This window comes from Spinacia oleracea, chromosome 4, assembly GCF_020520425.1.
Source record: "Spinacia oleracea cultivar Varoflay chromosome 4, BTI_SOV_V1, whole genome shotgun sequence".
Taxonomy (NCBI): domain Eukaryota; kingdom Viridiplantae; phylum Streptophyta; class Magnoliopsida; order Caryophyllales; family Amaranthaceae; genus Spinacia; species Spinacia oleracea.
The window spans coordinates 182,739,937-182,760,665 of record NC_079490.1 but is presented as its reverse complement, the minus strand read 5'-3'; the positions used below and the strand labels follow the sequence as shown (position 1 = coordinate 182,760,665).

Here is a 20,729-nt window from a genome sequence, read left to right as displayed (position 1 = left end):
TTTAGGAGTTAAAGTTAAGTTAATAAAAGTAAAAGTTAGGTTTGAGACGACTGAAGACTGTCTTAACTTTTAGAACAATTTGCATAACTTTAACCTACAGACCCACAACTTTAACACATAAAATTACAAGGTGTGAAATAAAACAGATTGCATGACTCACATTAGCTCACATTAGCTGAAGAAAGGAAGAAATATAAAAGTCAGACTTTTAGTAGTTAAAGTTAAGTTATTAAAGGTAAAAGTTAGGTTTGAGATGGCATAAGACTGTCTTAACTTTTAGAACAATTTTCATAACTTTAACCTACAAAACTACAACTTTAACACAGAAACTACAACGTGTGCAATAAAAATATTGGATGACTCACATTAGCGGAAGAAAGGTAGAAATATAAAAGTCAGACTTTTAGTCGTTAAAGTTAAGTTATTGAAAATAAAAGTTAGGCTCGAGACGACGGAAGACTGTCTTAACTTTTAGAAAAATTTATATTACTTTAACCTACAAAACCACAACTTTAACACATAAAATTACAAGGTGTGGAATAAAACAGATACGCTTAACTTTTATTTGTATTCTTAACTTTTATATTAATATTCCTCGTAACTTAGTTTGCAACTTGCAAGCATGTAGGCTATGCGGGATTTGAACCCACATCATGTACATAATTGCACATTGCTCTGCCGTTTGAGCTAATAGCCTTTAGTAGTAGCATTGGAAAAATCAATAGAACAGACTATGAATCTGATTCAAGGTGTACCGAGAAGAGTTGCTTCGAGAAGGTGATGAACCATAAGGACTTGTTCTGTGGAACTAATGGCAGCAACGTCCGTGAAGCGCCAATGAGCATCAAGGAGACCATATACGCTTGAGAGGAACAACACAAAACATCGTTGCAGACAACGTTTCAGCAACCACAAGACCTCTGCCAAGATCAACTGGCTTAGCCCATTCAATAGAAGTTTTCTAAAAGGAGTTCTAAACAAAAGGATTAAAAGCAAACATCTTCTGTAAAAGAATGATACAACAGTTCATAGATTGCACTTTGCAGCAAACAAACATTAGTGTTCACTTCCTTGTCATCCATAATCCAAAGCTATAACCAATATGCCAAAGTATCCACAACAGAGAATCTAGATTACACAGCTTAGATTTCCAAAGAAAACACTGAAAATCTAGCTTACCTAGCAGAAATTTCAACATCAGGCTTCCTGCAAACGAACATTAGGCTTCCTGCAAACGATTTAGATTCAGGGATTACACAACAGTCGAGCGTTAAAGCTAATAACAACTACCTTAGGCAGGGCCTCAACCAAGGCTGGTACTATGAAATCAGACAATTGTTTGACATAGGATTTATCACAACCTTGAAAGCCCTTTCTCCACAGCTAGTTTTGCAGAGAGCAACAGTTCACGCATAATTGTAAATCGACACAAAAACAAACATAAAAAACAAAATCGCAACAACACAAACACAGAAAAACAAATTCTCAACCTAATTCGCAGAATAAATCCTAAAAATCGCAACAATCAATAAAACCTATTAGAAAACCTAAATCAAAACATAACATTGAAGCATTATGCACAATGAAGAAAAATCTCGCAGAAAACCTAAAATATGAAAACCTAAATTAAAAACATATGAAGAAAACTAACCTTGAAGAACAATTGAACAGAACGCAGCGAAATCGCAGCCAAATTGCAACCAAATCGCGAAGAACTTGCAAGGAAATCGTAACAGATTCGCAGAAGAGGGAGAGAGTAAAGAGAGGAACGCGGTTGAAGAGAGAGAAAGATAAAATCAACGAGGAAGCCAGACCCACGTCAAAATAGAAAAAAAAAAACAAAATTTCCAAATAGACTCACACGTGTGAGTCTATTGGGCTTGCCTAAAATAGGTTTGGTGCACAATAAATTACCTTACAACCTTTGTAAACAAGATTTTGTGATCCTCTTTTTCCGTCATTCTCTTCTCTTTTATTTATTAATTTTGTCCTTTTCCTATTGTCCTACTTATTTTGTCATATTCCTAATTTGTTTGATGTTGGTGTAAATTTACGAAAATAACCCTTTGAGGTATTATGAAATACCTCACAGACTGCCGCTACGCCAACCTCGTGGTACTAAATGCTATTCTCTCAAACTTGCCCGTATGTAACTTAATCACTTTATTATCTAAGAGCTTCTAAACAACTCCCAAAATCTTTAACTTTCACACTTTTGTACGAATAGGTCGAAAAACATTAAACATAATTACAATTAGTGTACGATAGTTATTATAATACAAGTTATTATGCAAGTCGGTTTGAATTTTTAAACGTATTAACACATACAAGACAGAAATCTTGAAGCTTTTATCAAATCTTTGGAACACAAGCTTCGAGACCTTAACAAACTTCCGGAAATAATGACCGGAGCCCATGACAAACCTCCAGAAACAATTTATGGAGCCCAAGTAATTCCTGGTACTGCCACCACTTATCTCCATAGAATTTTACAAATATGATCCATTGCCCATTGGTTGAACTTGGTCAGGATGCAAGCAATTCAATTTTAGAGCAAGGGGTAAAGATTTATGTACAGGAAAAGTATAGGGAGGCAAAGTACAAGACGGGAAATGGAGGGGTATTTTGGTCTTTGATGTTCTTTAGTATCATTAAAAGTGTCATGTATTTAGGATTTTTTAAACTCTACTTCGTACTAACGACAAAAAAGTAAAAACGTGCTCTAAAAACGTTGAAATTAGAAAGTTATTTGGTCTAACGACTTTGACCAAATATTTTGACCAGACCCTTTAACTTAAGATTGCTATCGGTGGTGTGTTTCGTTCAATCGATAAAAATATAAAGTGGAATCAAATAATAGCGGTGGAAATAGAATGAGTAATAAACTAACATTTCCGGATTTAAAACATGGATCTATTAATAAATTCAAACCCTATATTATAATAGGAGAGCGAAATTCTCTACTACTTGGAATTCGAAGTATAAGATACTGTTACAATTACAAGTAACTAAACAGCTCAACATACAAAAATATACTTGTAGTATTAGAGAGGGAACTCAACCAAGTGACTCCTTAAAATAATAGATGAACTTACACACAAGTCGAGTCCACGAGACCAACAATTTTTTTTTTTTTTTTTGTAGACGGGTCGTAGGATCTCCCTAAGCTCTTGATACCATGTCAAATATTGTGTAATCTCGTATCCTTCTCATTAATAACACACGTATATATATAATACAACTCATTACCTAAACCCTAGATTACATATTAGGTAACATACCATATGTAGGACTCATATTAGGTAACATACCATATTTAGGACTCTACAGAATATTCACAGAATAATATCTAATATCTTAACATATCTTAACAGTTAGCAACCCTTAAGATACATAGAAAATAAAATAATATATAAGTGTAATTAATTGGAGAGAGAAAGTGTTATAAGGTGAGTTTCAATGCATTTGTAACCAATCATAATTCAATATGTAAAGGGTTACTCTATCATTGTCCAAACAAAGCAGTTCTTATTGTAATTGTAAGTTGACTTACTCGATAAATTTGGTAATATACTTTGGTCGAATTTCTCAGGGTTTTGCAAGCAGCATATTGCTAAACATACTGAACAAAAAATAAAATACATGTCCAAATACAAATAATAGGCAATATTCATACTTCTCATGTTCTGACCAAAGAATAGCTTCATTCATGGGTAATGCAATTGCAGGCACCAACGATACGAGAAGCAATGAATGGATCAGGGGCAAGCAAATCCAAGCCTTGAAGGTCAATTCTCAATCAAGGTCACCACTGTTATGTTCTGTCTATTACAAACTAGTTGCTCGGTCTTGACTCTTGAGAGTTCCCAAAGTTGAATTGTCTTGAAATGCAGACAGACTGTCATTAATCATTAGGCCTCCTCTCTTGGGATGCAGGATCACAGGTTATGATGCGAACCCAGCTACAATTGGGGGGACAAAACTGTGGCCTTCGAGTGTTTGCTCAAATACATGTCCAATCTTAAGCAGTTTCTCCTGCGGCAGAAACATTTTCAGAACAACAGCTCAAATGATATCAAAATTTTATGAAAAGGAGCCAGAAGTTGATTTGGGTAAGTAATTAACTATCTTTAAAATGTGTAACTTTCAAAAGTAACTATATCTTCCTGTTTCGCGGGAAATGGGGAAATTGGGCTGACACCAGGATTAAAACTAACTTGTCACGTGATAACATAATTTTAAGTAAAAAAAAAGAAGGTAAATACCTCATCAAATGCAGCACCTATCATCTGTAGACCAACTGGAAGACCGGCTGACCCACCTTCAGCGAAACCACAAGGCAAGACTAACGCAGGCAAACCAGCCAAGTTGACATTGACCTGAGACAAATGACTAGTAAATGTACACACGAATCTGCAACTGCATTTCATTATAACTTGATAAACAAAACATTTACAGAAACTGCAAACTTTATGATACAAGTATATGGAAAGAAAAAAAAACATTTAAGAGTTGAAATTTTGAAATGATTAGCTTACAGGCTCAGAAGCTCCATAACATTAGTTTTCATTTGACATCAAAATAGTTGTGTATGATACGATACTTAAAGATATGTAACAGGGAAGAAACCTTGAAGTCTCTTCCTACTCAGATTAGCAACATAGTACAGAAAGGACAAGAGCAAAAACAATAAGAAGAGCTGTGTTAGAAGAATGACTGAGCCCTTACCGTCATTATGTCACCAGCATACATTGCCAATGGATCATTCTTCTTTTCACCTATACATGTCAGAAAAGAAACAAGCAACACCTTTCATCAAAAGGAAGTCAAACCAATTTACAAAGAGGAGACTACTCAAAAGAATTTCATTGGGCATACCAATTTTATAAGCAGCAGAAGGTGCAGCAGGTGAAATAAGAATATCATTTTCATCAAGTGCAGCTTTGAAGCTTTTTTGAACCAAAGTCCTCACCTGAAAAGCAACCAGAAACATAAATATCTTATTGGACATTTGAAATAACTTCAGCTTTCAGGTTACAAAATGCTGCAAGTGCTTACAGATAATATATGCTAATTAATCTCTGTTGGTTGGACATAAAATTTGTCTGTATTGAATAGAAAAAAATTATAAGTCTTCTTATGTCTTTGCGAGCAGCAAAAGAATGTATCTTCAACAGGGAAGCTGAGGAGACGTGTGGGGTCACAGGTTAGTCCTGAACTCCCGATATGATTTTGTTTGGTAGATGTGGTGCAGGATTGACAAAGCACAGTGCAGTGTGGTTTGTGAACCATGCAAGGATGCATATTCTTAAGGCTTCCTCAGCTGACGTCTATGGAGAAGGGAAGAAGGAACATTCAGCCGAAGAGGCAGATAGTGATGTTCATAGAACTTGATCAGCAACAGCTTGTACACATCATGAGAGGCTTGCAGCAGTATTTGATATTTTGCATCTTTATAATGATCACTTCAAACACTGCTCACCCATTCATCTGGTATTCTGGTATAGGATTAGCCTAGTTCCTTGTTTCTTTCTTTTCCCCCTATCTTTCTCCCTTATATGTAAATGGAATTATTTGGAAGTGGAGCTAAATCCCCTGTACATGGAATTCTTTAAAAAAAATATCTTTCACTACCATAATACGAAAAAGCGACATGGGCTTTCCATTCTAATATCAGAAGGTTTAAGTAGCCCAAAGACTCCAACTTCCAATGCTCAAAAAGAAAGCACTCAACATTTGTTCTTTGAATGTCCTATATCAGCTGAGATATCGCAGAGGGTTCTAAACTTGCTGCAAATTCCCAGGAGAGCTGGTGGTTTGATGGTTGAATTACAAGCTTTTGGAGTGAGCATAACGCAGAGTATTCAAGCTAATCTACATAATGTGTTTTTCTGAAGCAATATATCACATTTGGTTCTAAGTAATGCAGTTTTGTCTACGCAAGCTAACAGATCTTGTGAGGCTGTTTTCCAACTATATTCTGTTCAAACTTCAAAGTATCATGTAGGAGTTTAGATAGTTGGGAAACTAGGTTATTTGGGTAACGCCTGTAGGATGTTGTTCCTTTCTAGTCCCCCTTTCTCGCGTAAAAGCGATCAGAATTCGAACACGCCGCGTTTTACTGGGAAGGATTGAACCATGGGAACAGTAAGGTTAATTTGGTCTTCTAGTGTTTCTGCTTTTGTTTCTTTTGCGTCTTTAGTATTCTGGAGGTCTGTCCTTTTATGAAACCATGGTTTTAAAGTTACTTGGTTATTAAAAAGGTATTATTTGGCGCTTTAGTGTAGGCATTTAAATCAATAATAAATTTCTTAATATTAGTTAGATATTGTTTTAGGAAGTTCGTTATTTTCCAAGTCCGTCTTTACTCTCTTTAGCTAAAGAAATTTAATCTATTGTTGCGTTATAGATACTAACTTACTAAGGAGAGGTACTTCATTTTTATCGAAATTTCCCAATCTCTATCAAGCCATAACAGTCGGCCCTTTCTAATGCAGGCAGTGTCACCTTAATGGCAAATTAAAAAATACAATAGAAACCATGGCAGAGGAAAGAAAAATATTGAAGAAAATGACAAGGAAGCAAAGGGAGAACATACAAAACAACAGAATTCTAGTAACAACAATGTCACTGGTAAAATAAAAAAATAAAAACAAAGAACCAAGATAGTGATACCTGTTGAGCACGCTTATAGTACGCATCATAGTAACCCGCGGAAAGTGCATATGTTCCCATTAATATTCTCCTTTTTACCTACAAATATGTGGTGGTTATTGTAGGACCAACATTGTACAAAATCAATTTTACAAGCAGATGAGCATTAGGCTAAAAACCTACTACTTGTAATATTACCACTAATACACACCTCAGGACCAAACCCTCTAGCTCGAGATTCTCCATATAGAAAAGTTAGCTCATCAGCAGTTACCTGATTTCCATACCTACAGATCAGGAGATATCCATCAAGGTACTTACAATTCAATAGTACAACAAAATTTTCTGGACAAAAAAGATAATAAACCCCAAAACATGACAAGGTTACAATCCAATAGCACAGTGGCCCGCATTCACAACAGAAAAATCAAAGCATCCAATAACTGCACATGGCCTTGAATAATCTGATTATCACAAATCAGATTTTTCAGAAACCATATTCCTTAGCCTACAGTGAATGCCAATCGTAGTAGCAAGCTCACCTAACACCGTCATAACGTGATAAGTTGGATGAAGACTCAGAGGAAGCAAGTACATAGTACGCTGGAAGCCCAAGCGAAAAAGAAGGCAATGACACCTGCAAATAGGATAAACAAGAGGGTTATTTTGAATTCATCCATCCAGCTAAAATCGCCAAATCAGCAGACATATAAAACAAAATGGAACCTACTTCTGTGACAGAACAGCCAAGGTCTTCTAGATGTGAAGCAGCTGCACGAATAGAAGACACCACATTCTCATCAACGCCATCTCCAAGTGTCTCACGAATGATACCAACTCTGAGTCCTTGGAGAGGTCTGGATTCCAAGATATTCAACGAAGTGAATTTCGATGTGAATTCTGGAACCTCCTGGAATATACAGTAAGCCAAAGTTGAGAATGCAACACATCTACAACATGAATTGAACAATCATGTTTAAAAGTTATACTTAATAAACAGCAATAAGTTTAGCTTGTTTGTTGGATACCAAATGCAGAAAACAGAGAGATTGGAAAGCTAAGCAAATAGGGCATTCGGTCTGTTTAGAAGATATTTTAAGTCGACATCATCATTGCAATAAGCCTAGTTGATGCACAAGTAAAAGATACAACTATTCATTTTACACAACCAAATATGAATTAATTAGTACTCCGTATATCATTAAATATAAAGAAGCATGAAAACATAATTTTTGTATCCAACGATTCCAACCTACATGTTTGCTACACACTATTTCTGCATAGCAATATATAGATGGAGAAACCTGTGATCCTTTGCCTTATGGAGTCAAAATAACTTGTGAATACTTACTCGCATGCTGCTCGTAGAATCAAAACTATCATGTCCAGAAATTGCATGAAGAAGAATCCCTGCATCAGCCACTGATGTACCAAAGCATCCTATAACATCTAACGATGATGCATAAGCCACAAGTCCATATCTGGAGACACGCCCATATGTTGGCTTCAATCCGACAACCCCACAAAATGATGCTGGCTGTCTCACACTCCCACCAGTATCACTTCCCAGAGACACCACACATTGCCTTGCGGAAACGGCTGCAGCTGAGCCGCCTGATGATCCACCCGGTACGCACGACTCATCCCAAGGATTTGCAGTCACCTAAACAGATGCATGACCTGAGTAAACCAACCCAATCACCATATAGAAATTTTAAGACTATTAGAAGTAATAGTTTATAGCAACTTAAATTTCATATAGCAACTTCACAAGAGCCAGCGCTCAAAACGCTAATTTAAGATACAGCGTTTGATTTAGCTATTTGTCAAAATCCTATAGGCCTTAATTCACATAAATATACTAAACCTTACTGGTTTAACTAGGTACAAAACTAATTGAGAAAATTCTATAGGCCTTAGCTTATAGAATATGAAAGACTTCACAATTGCCCGAATGTCAACTTCCGTCATCCACTAGATAAGAAATGATAAAATGAAGCTAAGAGGACCCCATAAACATCAATCTGAGAAAGAAATGCATCGCATTAAGCCACTCAAGCCAAAAAGATGAGCATTGTGGTCAAGTTCACATTTCCACCTTGTGCAAACTTCAGTGTAACTCGGCTGATAATTCAAACAACATCTCGAAGGACTGATACGATTAGTTACTTTAAGTATAAACAGTTAAATATTGAGCTATGCTGCCTCATTTTTAAAATCCATTCTCTTATTTGAGCAGGAAATAATTAGCTTAATGTAGGATTTCCGGTTTCTATTACTCTGTATGTACAGATTCAGCAAGCCTATAGGAGAAAGCTTGTGATGGAAATGCTTTAAAGAATGCATCCTACAATCAATTCTTCTTTCCTTTCATTCCGTAGCATGTCTACTTCATATGTATGCATCACTTCATAATGTGTGTCCGTTTGGACTTATTATTTCCACTCAGAATTACCACAAGCAGTTTATTGAAATTGTACTAGTTGTTAGTTAGATGTGGAATACAAAGGTAACTTCCCACATTTCCTCAAAATTTTCCCATTTGTAAACTAGCTCAGTTTTAAAAGTCGAGGTTTTATAGTTTACCCAAATTAGTCTAGTTCACACCCTCAACATCATAGTCTTCACAACCGAACTTCATTCCTTTTCAAAAGTCTAGCTCTTTCCCTCCATTTCCTTGATCTTTCCCATCAAACATTACCATCAAATGGCACGCTAGATTCACAATTACATTCCTTGATCATATAACTACTTTCAATTATGTAAACTGGATTACGATACAAATCAACTAAGATCGTTGGCATCCGCATGACCGAATTCATTTCACACAACAACCAGTAAGAATAAAAATAAAACAGAAATTTCTTATAAAAAATTGACAAAAACGAATGAACCCAGAAATGCAAACCTGAAAAGCAGAGCCTTCAGTGGTACTACCCATCCCAAACTCATCCAAATTAGTCTTCCCAACAACAATCCCTCCCAACTCTCTCACTTTCTTTACCGCCGTCGCGTCGAACGGCGGCCGATACCCTTCGAGAATCTTCGAACCGGCGGTGGAAGGCATATCAGAAGTACAAATATTATCTTTGACACCTACCAAAACGCCAGCCAACAAACCCACTTCTTCATTGTTCGCAATCTTCCTGTCAACTTCCTTAGCCTCCCTCAAAACGCTCTCCTCATCGGCGACGTGCAAGAAGCTCCTGAGCTTCGGCTCGGCGTGGCGGAGGCGAGCCAAGTACGACTCGGCGATTTCAACGGCGGTAAGTTGTCTGTTAAGGAGGGAATGGCGGATGGAGAGGATTTGGGAAGTGGGTAAGGTGATGATGGGATGATTTTGTGGTGGTTGAGTAAGGGTTTGAGAGGAGGAAGAGAGGCATTTGGGAGAGAAGGTGTGTAGGGATTTAGGAGAGAGAATGAAGTGTGGAGAGCGGTGGAGGAGGAAGACACGATGGTGGTGGTTTACGGTAGTTAGCATCTTCTTTTGGTGGTGGTGGACGGTGGTGACTGGTGAGTAGAATAGGTGTTATCTATCCCTCGCTAGAGGTTAGGGATTGTTATCTTTTGGGAGAGTGAGTGGAGGTTTTGGGTTTTTGGTAGTTGATCGTTGGGGTTTTTGCCTTTTGGGTGGCGCTAAATCTTGTACGAGTTCACAATGACTCACCAATCACAGTAGTTCTTAGATCAGTATGCCTTGTACTTGTACAATAAATTAGTCTTTAGGCCCGTGCAGTGCACGGGCTTATATGCGTAAATAGTTATTTTTTTTTTGGAGTACACAAAGTTAAAGATAACGTAACACGTATCAAATAGCATTTTCAACCAAATTATAATAATCATTTTTAAAGTAATTTAACCAACTAAATAATATTGCTCGTGAATCGTGACGCTAAACATCTGTTGCATACGCATGTTACTAAATCAATATTGTTGGTGATCGACGCTAAACATCTGTTGCAATGCACGACCATTTTTAAACCTCATTTGCCTACTTCCTTCATTTCCTTGAGCAAAAATAATGCTTCTTTGAGTTTCCTTCCCTACCAAAGAACTTAACCAAATTACGAAGTATTAAACTTCGTAAGTTAAACCGGTAGGTAGAATCTAATCTTTTGAGATCATCGATGATATCTCTTCAAGGTGGTCGAGTGCTTCCTTTAGTCTTCTACTCTGACGTAAACCAACCATCAGTGTAACAGTTTCATATAAGTAATCACATTTGGGGGAAGACACCTAATAATACAAAGAGTAACAATAGATTTCAGTAACCCAAATTAAATCATACTTTTAATTTAGAACTAGAATATAGAAATTATTCAAGGTACGAAATTATCCTAGTATTACAAATTATAGTCCGAAAATTGAGGATCGAATCATTCGCTAATTTGCACACTACAATTTTCACAAACTCTACTTATTCAAATCCTAGCAAAAATACTCATATCATTTAATTTGAACAAAAGTAATGATCCTACAATTGAATATCAATTTAAGGTTGTTTTTCCTTTTTTTTCGAGTTTCTCTTCACTTGGTTGATGGAAAAATGTATTGTATCTTTCATCTTCCTGATTAATAGGTAAGGGATTAATAGGTAAGGGATTAAAGCCCGTTTTACCCTGTCCGAGAAGAGCATCTTAAAATCCTCAAATCGCCAACATGTATTATTTTAGAAAATAGCTACAACTTTACTCAACATTTCAAACTATGTGTATACCTACTTTGTATTTCTTAACGGAACTAAACTAAGTCAATTCACCTACCAAATTCCACGCGTTTTTGTTTTGATATATAGTCCTAGTGTTCTCAAAGTTCAATTAGAAACAATCAATCCAACCAATTTCTCTAATCTCATATACTTGACCAATCTCAAATTTATCTAATCTCATATAATCATCTACAATAATTGCATAAAACACCCAAAGTCTTCCAAAAAATCGAATTACCTGCTTAAGATGCCTATTTTGTAGCAAATCAGTTGTATGGGTTCCTGTAATCGTCACTAAATAATCAATTAATATAAATTCCATGAAAAACGCCCAATTAATCAATTTAAACAATTGACGAATAAGATGAATAAGATTGAAAAAGCAGTTAACATGATTTCACATAATTATAAAATTAAAAATAATAGTAAACATGAATTCACACAATCACCATGAAGTAAATATTAAGATAAAAAAAAACCAACAAAATATGGAACATTACTCAATACTTACTGCACCTATATCAAATCCCATAAGCTCCAGTGCTCCACATTCTAATAGCCTTACAAATCAAATAAATAAAATGGAGTAACAACCCATATATTTATAGCAGGGGAATGAATACAAAAGAAAAACTCAAAATACTTTGAATTAAAGTCTTTATTAATGAATGGATTAATTGATTCATAAATTAATAAAATCCTTGATGCAAAACGGATGAATACAAAAGGTTGAGAGGGGAGGAGTGCATTAGCATTGATTTTAATGATAAATTATATTAAATGGATTAAATTAAATGAGAGAGTAAAGGTTGGAGATGAATGAAGGGGGGATAGGGTAAGATTTAAGGACTCAAAAGGTTGGGGTGAAAACTGAAAAGGTTGGACATGTAGTAGGAAGAGAAGACACGTGGCAAGTAGAAGAATAGGATAGCAACAACAAAGTGACACATGACATAAATGGTTTTAGTTTTTAAATACTAGGTATAGATTTAGTGTATCGCTATTCGACGTCTCGCTAAAAACGCCCGCGTATTTTACATGAAAGGACATTTGTGTCCTTATATAATCTACCATACCTTTTAACATTTTACCGCAACATTTCACCCTCCCTCTTACTCCAGCATCTGAAAACATTTTCCGGAGGCATAATCCGGCAGCTCCGTAGCCATCCCCACCACCACCTTTAATTTCACTCCCACCTTTCATCATCGTGCACCACCATCCTCTCACTGCCACCTTACCATCGTCTTCACGCACCACCATCTTCTTCACGCACCACCATCGTCTTCACGCCACCTGCTAATCACCGTGCACCACCATCGTCTTGACACACCACCACGAACCATCGTTTTCACGCACCACGTTTCCACCACTATCACCTTCGAATCTCGCACCACCAACGCAGAACCTCCCTCCACGAACCAGCAGCTGTAATGATCCACTCCATGGTCGACGACGTTCCTTCAACGTCGTGATCGTCGGCCATGTGGGAAGCCTCGCCGTTAGAGGTGTGAATTCTTTTATTATTATTATTAAACAGTAACTTCATTGCCGCCCAGAATTGGCGGCAGCGTACCATGGTGGCCCTCCCAGAATAGCGGAACCCACCATGGCTCAGCCGCAGATCTGGGGTGGTTGGGGCATGGTGGGAGCCGCTTTTTCTGGGCGTGCCACCATGGTTAGCTTCCGCCATTTCTGGGCGGCAGGGCAAATTTTTTTTTAAAAAAAAATTGTCTATTTCGTACCTATGGGTTGTTTTTAAAAAAATAAAAATAAAAAATTTCTGTAAAATTGTTTTTTCATTTTCTAATATTTTTGTAATTCTTAAAAATTTTGAAATTTTTAAAAATCATTTAAAAAAATCTGTTAAAAAGAATTTGTAAAAAACATGTAAACAAAAAAGCAAATAATCTGTTAAAAAATTTGAAGAAAAAAAATCTGATAAAATAAAATTAGAAAAAAATGTATGAAATATGAATAATTGGAAAAAATAATTATTTATTTATTTGTCGACATATTTTTTTTGATATTTATTAAAAAATCTGATAAAATAAAATTAGAACAAAAATGTATGAAAAGCAATTTTTTTAATTAACCGGTGCCGCCCAGCACTGGCGGCAGTGACCATGGTCGTTCCGCCCTTGAATAGCGGCGCCGGCCATGGTTCGGTCACCCAAGATCTGCGGCTAAACCATGGTCACCACCGCTATTCCAAGGCGGCAAAACCATGGCTTCCGCCGCCATTTCTGGGCAGCATAGGGTAGCTACGCCTTAAAAAAATCAGAATCTTACCAATTACAGCTGCGCCGCAACCTGCGGTTGGGACGGCAGGGCCATTGTCGACCTCCTTGGCGGCATCTCCGGCTAGTTCCTCTTCGTCGTGCTTCTTCTCTGCTTCTCTCTGCTACTTCTTCTCCTCTTTGGCGCAGGTGCAGTGACGGAAATGGATTTGACGACGTCAAAACCGTCAGGGAAGCAACGACGGGGCGCAGAAAGGTTTGTGGTGAGAGGGAACCGGTGGGGACGCAGTGACGGGGGCGCAGGAAGGGTCACAACTTGCGGTGCGGTGTGTGCAGTGGTGGTGGTTGAGGTGTGGTGCGGTGGTGATTGACGGCAAGGAGCAAGTGTAGTGGTGGTGGAGATTGACTGCAAGGGTTGAGGTGAGAAGGAAAGAGAGGGAGGGAGGGGGTAATTTCTATAAGGGTAGTCATGTACTTTCAACATTAAAATGATGGCGTTTTTAGCGGAATAGGATGTCGATTAAAAATCCCCTAAATTTATTATACAGTAGATATAATTTTTCTCAAATTTTTGTTAAATTTTAAAGTTTTTTCATGGAATATCCTGAATTTTGAACAACTTCACCAATTTATTACTCCGTATACAATAGATAAGAGAAGGCCAACGTGGCGGGTTGGGCGGGTCGTGGTTGGGTTTGGTGGATCGTGGGTCAGATATAATTGACACATGACCCGCTTCAGTTAAACTAGGGTGGGTCGAGTTGTGGGTTGTCTAAAAATTGGACACATTACATGATGGGTCGTGGGTTACGTGGGTCATGGGTCGAGGTGGGTTGTGCGGGTCGGGTGCGTCCGATGGGTTTGTTGGGTTACGACAGATGTGATCCGATGAGTCGGGTAGGTTTGGACAATTACTTAAGCGTTAAAAGTTATAAATTTTGTATGAACTTAAATTAATTAATTTTTATGTTATTCACATACTCACATAAATTTGGTTAATGTATATTTACACAATAAAATTAAAATTTATTAGGATTTTAAACATACAATTTTTTTTTAATTAGGATGGGTTTGGTTGGTTGAGTTCGTGTGTTGGGTGGGTTGGGTTTGTGTGTTGGGTTGGGTTGGGTTGGGTGGGTCGGGTGTGCCGTGGTGGGTTGTGTCGGGTCCGATGGGGTGGGTTGTGTTGAAAAATTTAGACCCACGACACATCAAAAATATATCCAGGTTGGGCGGGTTGTGTCATGGGTTATAAGTGGGTTTGGCCCACGTGACCCACTATTGGTTGTATCAAGGTGGGTTGGGTCAAACCCGACCCACTGACCATCTCTAAATAGATATATTTTTTCACAAATTTTCGTTAAATTTTATGGTTTTTTCATGAAATGCCCTGAATTTTGAACAAATTCACCTACTACCTCTCAGGTTTCCATAATACATAAAGTACCTCTAAAAAAAATTTACCCCTATTTATTACTCTGTATATACTTAATACACCAGATAAAACATCATCAACTTCATAATCAACCAATTAACTACTTAATTAGCACACCTGATCAACCCATCCATTTACAAAAGTAATTAACCCATCCATTTCTTTTTCTTTTCTCTCTCCCCTTCCTTCTCTTTTGCCAGGAAAGCCACCTTTGATCTTTTCCCCCTTCATTCTCCCCTTTCTTCCATGGAAGCCACCTTCACCCCTATGTTTCCTCCACCACCCCGAAACCACCGCCCACCTCATCCCACATTGCCAAAATTTTGAGGGAGCCATTGAAACCCCTTGCACTTCCTTCACTTCTCCCCATGGCCACTACCTCCACTTCCACTTCCCATCACAGAAGAAGACATATGGGTAGGAGCCAACCCCAAAGCAATGTTACGTTACTACCCCCACCATTAGGGGAGTATTTCCTAGGTCTACCCCTCTTCTTCTTCTGCGAAGAAGACGACTTCGGATCAATGTCGAACCCAGATGGCCTCAACCTAGAAGACCCATCACCCGAATAAGGCGAAATGAGTGGTTCAACCATTCAAGACTTGAACCGGATTTTTTTAAAGGAGGAAGGGAAGTTGTAACAACTTGATTGAACGGGGAACGATTGTTCTACAACATAGAAGAAGATGAATCCGGAGTAACGATCATTTGAGGTGGGGAGGGTTCGAATTCAGAGTTGAGTAAGGTGAATTTGATGGGTGGTGGTGATGATGTCGCGTCATCAACCCAATTGGTAGTTGTTGATGTTGTAGGTGGTGTCAGCGATGCGGTGACCATGGGGATCCGATACGGCAAGGGTAACGGTGGAGTCGGCGATGCGGCCCAGGCGCTTAGCGCTGTTAAACTGCCATTCAGGACTCGTCGTTGTTAACACAACAAAATCCCCATGGACACTACCTCCTCTGTTTGTTGTGGTTTCTCCTACTTCGTCATTTTCTCTCTCCTCCATTTTTTGTGTCTTCCATTTTTGCCGACAAGGAGAGAGAGAGCGCGAGGAAGACAATAAGGATCTACAGTTTTTATTTTCAACCAAAATGGATTTTTGTTGGTGGTAAGCAAATTGAATTGTTGAAATTGGGGGGATTCAATTGGGGAGTCTAATTGGAGAAATGGGGAATTATGGAGGTTGAAGCATGGAGGAGTGTAGAGTGAGAAATCTTGAGCTTAGCTTTAATGGTGGTGGAGGTTACTGATCTTTGAAGGACCGCCTCCATGGAGGAAAGGTCAGGGGAAAAGGGAGGGGGGGGAGGGGAAAGGAAAATGAAAATGAAAAAAGAAAAAAATGGGTTAATGGATAGGTTAATGGGTGGGTTAATTAGATGTTAATAACGTCATTAAGGGTACTCCGTGTATTAAATTTGAAAAAGGAACATTTCATGAAAATACCAAAAATTTTAATATATTTTGATTAATATACTCCCTCCTCCCTTAATAATCGCTTCACTTTCCTTAAAAGTCGTCCTTTAATACTCGCCTCGTTTCTATAAATGGCATATTTTTACTAATATTATATTACTTCTCTCACTTAATCAATGACTCACTTATATTCCCACTTTTTAAATAAAGATTAAAACATTTAACCACCCACTCCCTCCTCAAAAAAGTTTGACACATTTCCCAGTAACTATATTAAAAAAAAGTACCTCACTATCAACCATCACATAATAAATAAATAAGCTAATTACATTGCCTAAACTCTGTGTCGGTCAAAGCGGGGCGAGTATTAAGAAACAGAGGGAGTATTATATTATGAAATAATTTTTTGATGGAATACCTTTTTAAAGAGTTACATAGTTACGTTTATATAGTAGTGATTTTGAAATGATAATTCTTATTTTTATTTTTTTAAATAACATTTAAAAGTAAATAACTTTTAGTTATATCGGGGTAACTTTAAGTATATTAAGATTGTAACACCCTAATAATTCTTTGCACTTGTAAAACTACTTTCCAACTTAAAATAAAGGAATTACTAAGATATTACCGACATCGTGATAACGGTTAAGGATATTACCACAATTACGCAGCAAAATTAACTAACTTTTAAAACATAATTAATAGTTCATGACCTCCATACATATCGGAACCATAACGGCCCAAAACCAAAACGTTTAATAATCCAAAATCCATTAACTAGAAGTTTAAATAATTTAAGTAGTCACGACTAATAAAAATAATAGAGTTTATTATTCGGAAGAAAAAAGGCGCTCAAACTCAATCCCATGCTAGATAACTTCTCCGGCAAGTTATCTCTACAAACCTGTTATTTAAAATCTACTCCCCAACAACGCAAATGCAATGGTGGATCATCATAGGGTCATTAAGGCAAAAGCCATGACCAAAAGAAACATGAAGCACGAAGTCGCTGAGTACGAACAAGCTAGAATGAAATCCTAGTCTAACATGCTTCACTCAAACAATATAGATAATCCACATGCAAAAGCCATTTAATTAACAATCAATTATGGAGACAAAACTCGACACTTGACACGACGGTTGACTCACATATTCATTAAGAATAAGCTTCGAACGAGCCCACAAAATTATCCATAAAAGGAAGGGTGTTGGGAGCCCACCAAACACCAAAATAAATAAAAGTAACCAATTGTCGGACCATACCAACGGAATTCCAGCGCATAAAAAGAATGAAACAACGTCTTGTATCATTCGTAGGAGTACAAGTTTTCCGGCAAGACTCCCCACATTGTTCATACTCAAGGTATGTACGTTCCAAGAGTTTTGAAGTTTGTTTTGGTTGCACTTTACGTTAACTAATATTATATTCACAAGGTGAACTCCAGACACAACAACATGACATTGAATAAACAAGCAACCAAACAACACTTTTCTATTAATTCACTAGGACTTGTGATCAAACATACAAGACTCAAGTGATATTTTTCCCATTGTTCCTTCTCAATATATACTATTGAGATAACCCGGCATGCCAATTAACAAGCGGGGTGTAAACAAGGCACGAAAAATGCTTAGTTCAATTCACATAGACTTCCCAAACATACCCTACAGACGGGGTAGAATAAATAGTGCCACGAGACACGAATACTTGGCTCAATATATGTTAGACATTACGTACGATAGCATAATAATAATCCTTTGCATGTGAAACAACCATACATGTATAATAATACTTGAACAACATGCTTGATATTAAATTCAACGATTATAAATAATCACAACATGCTTGTTCACATAGAATTCATAATTCAATAATAATCCAAAATGTTTGTTCACAACATCAAACACGAATCCGAAATAATCCAAGTCACATGATTCACAATAATAAAGTATCACAAGCATCCTCATGTAAACGGTGGTCACCTTAGACATGTACGTACCTCGAATATCTAAGTACGGGGCCCACTTTGCGAATCAAGGCTCTACATTAGAAATCGCCTCCTATCATTAAAATAATGAAATTTAATTATTATTTATGCTCACTAAATTTCCAGCAACTTTTATAAATTCTAAAACCTTTGAATTAGTTATAAATTAATTGCCCATTAATAAAATAATAGTCTCAGTTGAAAAACTAAAACCCTAGTATGAAAACATTAATTTTTCACGTTAAAAACCATTAAATATTGACACTTTAAGCCTTGAAATAATTCCGAAAAATATACAAAGTAATTGATTTCCATAATTGAAATTAACATTAAATTATGTAAATCAATCAACCATTAAGTTGGGATAAAAACCTAATCCTGATTTAACATAAAAATCACTTTAAACCTTTAAAAATCGACACTTTATTAAATAAACGAATATGAAAATCATAGTACTTCAATTTAAAATACTCCTCAATAATCCAAGCATACAAATCATCAAAATTCGGTGTTCATAACCGTTCCCAACAGTTTAATTAATCAAAATCAATAATAATAATAATAATAATTTAATTTAAAATACGGAATTGAAATAGAATAGATAAGGAAGAAGAGAACTATACCAAACCGGCCTATAGCACGGTACGATCACGAATTGGATGTGATTGGGCCCAAAAGATCAAAATAATACGGAGTATAACACACGGCAACACACGTCCCTGTGTGTGCGTGTGTGAGGTGCAACAGACATCAATAGGGGCAGCAAGGCTCGGCAGGGGCGCGAGCAAGAGACAGAGCACGAGCAGCGTGCAGGGGCAGGCGACGAGAGGAGTGCGTGTGTGCGAGGGCACGAAAGCACGAGCAGCAGCGAGCGAGCAAGGGTGCTCGACTGGTTGTGCGCGGACGAACAAAGGAGAGGGGGAGTAGGGTGTGAGGGAGGAAGAGAGAGAAATTAATGAGGGTTTTAATGAGGGGATCAATTGAATGTAAGGGGTATATTTATAGGTTTTTCCAATCTCTAATGGGCCATGCTTAAGAATTAAATATTGGGCTTGCTTTGATGGTTGGGTTTGAATTAAGAATTGAGATTAGAAATCTTAGTAAGGCTCAATTATTAGAACGAGTTGGGCTTAGAATTAATTCAAACCATTTAAAAACAAAACCCAATTAAATTTCCCGACTTCAAATAATAAATTCATTTTGTAATTAATTAAAATAATAAATATTCTAATTAATTAAAAATACATTTAAATTCTAAAAATAGTAAAAATGATTTATAAATATAATAAAATATATTTATAAATACAGAAAAATACGAGGTATTACAAAGATGATTTAGAACAGTACAAATTATAAAGGGGAGGAGTCGAATGTGAGACCTCTCATACACAAACCCTTTGTTTGATCATTGGATGAAGACCTCACTGGCAGATTTTATAAATTGATATGATACTCATTTTAAAATATTTACGAAGTCATAATTTCATGCCCGTCTTTCATTTTGTATATGACCCAAGTCCAAATCTACATCTCAGGAATCTGAATCCAAAAGCTTATGATCGAATCCAAACAGGTTCTATTTAGTTATCTAGTTATATAAGCGAGGAGGAAAATCGATTGTAGGTCCCTCGTCATTATGAGTTAGGTTGGGTAGAAATCAGGTCAATCCATTTATAAGTGGGTTGAGATTTTTCTAACCCAAGCTGACATGTTTACTTAAGCGAGTTGAGATTCTCAATCCAACAACCTGATTATAAACGGGTTGAACCGTTTGAGTTTTTTAAAAGTGTAAATTGACCTGGCTTTAAAACAAAATGGGTAATATTTCCTTTATTTTTTTAACTTACACCATTTTCCTTTTATGAAAGCTACATATAAATTGCACCATTTTCTTTTATGGTACGTTTTCACATGTTTTTTGGTGTATTCACACACTATTACTCGCTTTATCCTTATTCACATTTTACATTTATGAATTGGTGCAAGTAAAAAAAAGAGGAAGTACTCCAATAGTCCAATCTGTATTTAACAAGAAATGATAACTCAAATAATTACTCCATATTCAATATTAAAAGAAAAAATAAGAAATAAGAAATAAAATCTTTCAAATAACATTCCACATATCTATGTTGTATCTTAAATTAGCAATAATAATTTTTAATAAATGAATGAAGGAAAGTCGAATGAGTAAAGTTGGTCATTCAAGTCTAAGAAGATGTGGCAGTTAGAGGCTAAGAATGAGTCGTTATAAAAGATTATTTCAACAAGCAATAACACGCCTCATGGCA

General features: G+C 36.8%; 1 protein-coding gene across 1 annotated transcript; it reads right to left on the bottom strand.

The window, feature by feature from the left end:
• Positions 1 to 3,508: 3,508 nt before the first annotated feature.
• Positions 3,509 to 10,310, bottom strand: LOC110783721 (glutamyl-tRNA(Gln) amidotransferase subunit A, chloroplastic/mitochondrial). The gene is made up of 10 exons (XM_021988077.2): positions 9,563 to 10,310; positions 8,006 to 8,317; positions 7,385 to 7,564; positions 7,197 to 7,291; positions 6,866 to 6,941; positions 6,676 to 6,753; positions 4,879 to 4,972; positions 4,729 to 4,778; positions 4,266 to 4,379; positions 3,509 to 4,035 (listed from the first exon to the last, which is right to left on the bottom strand). Exons 1-10 carry the CDS (start codon positions 10,133 to 10,135, stop codon positions 3,946 to 3,948), a joined length of 1,662 nt encoding a protein of 553 aa, XP_021843769.1. The 5' UTR covers positions 10,136 to 10,310; the 3' UTR covers positions 3,509 to 3,945.
• Positions 10,311 to 20,729: the final 10,419 nt, after the last annotated feature.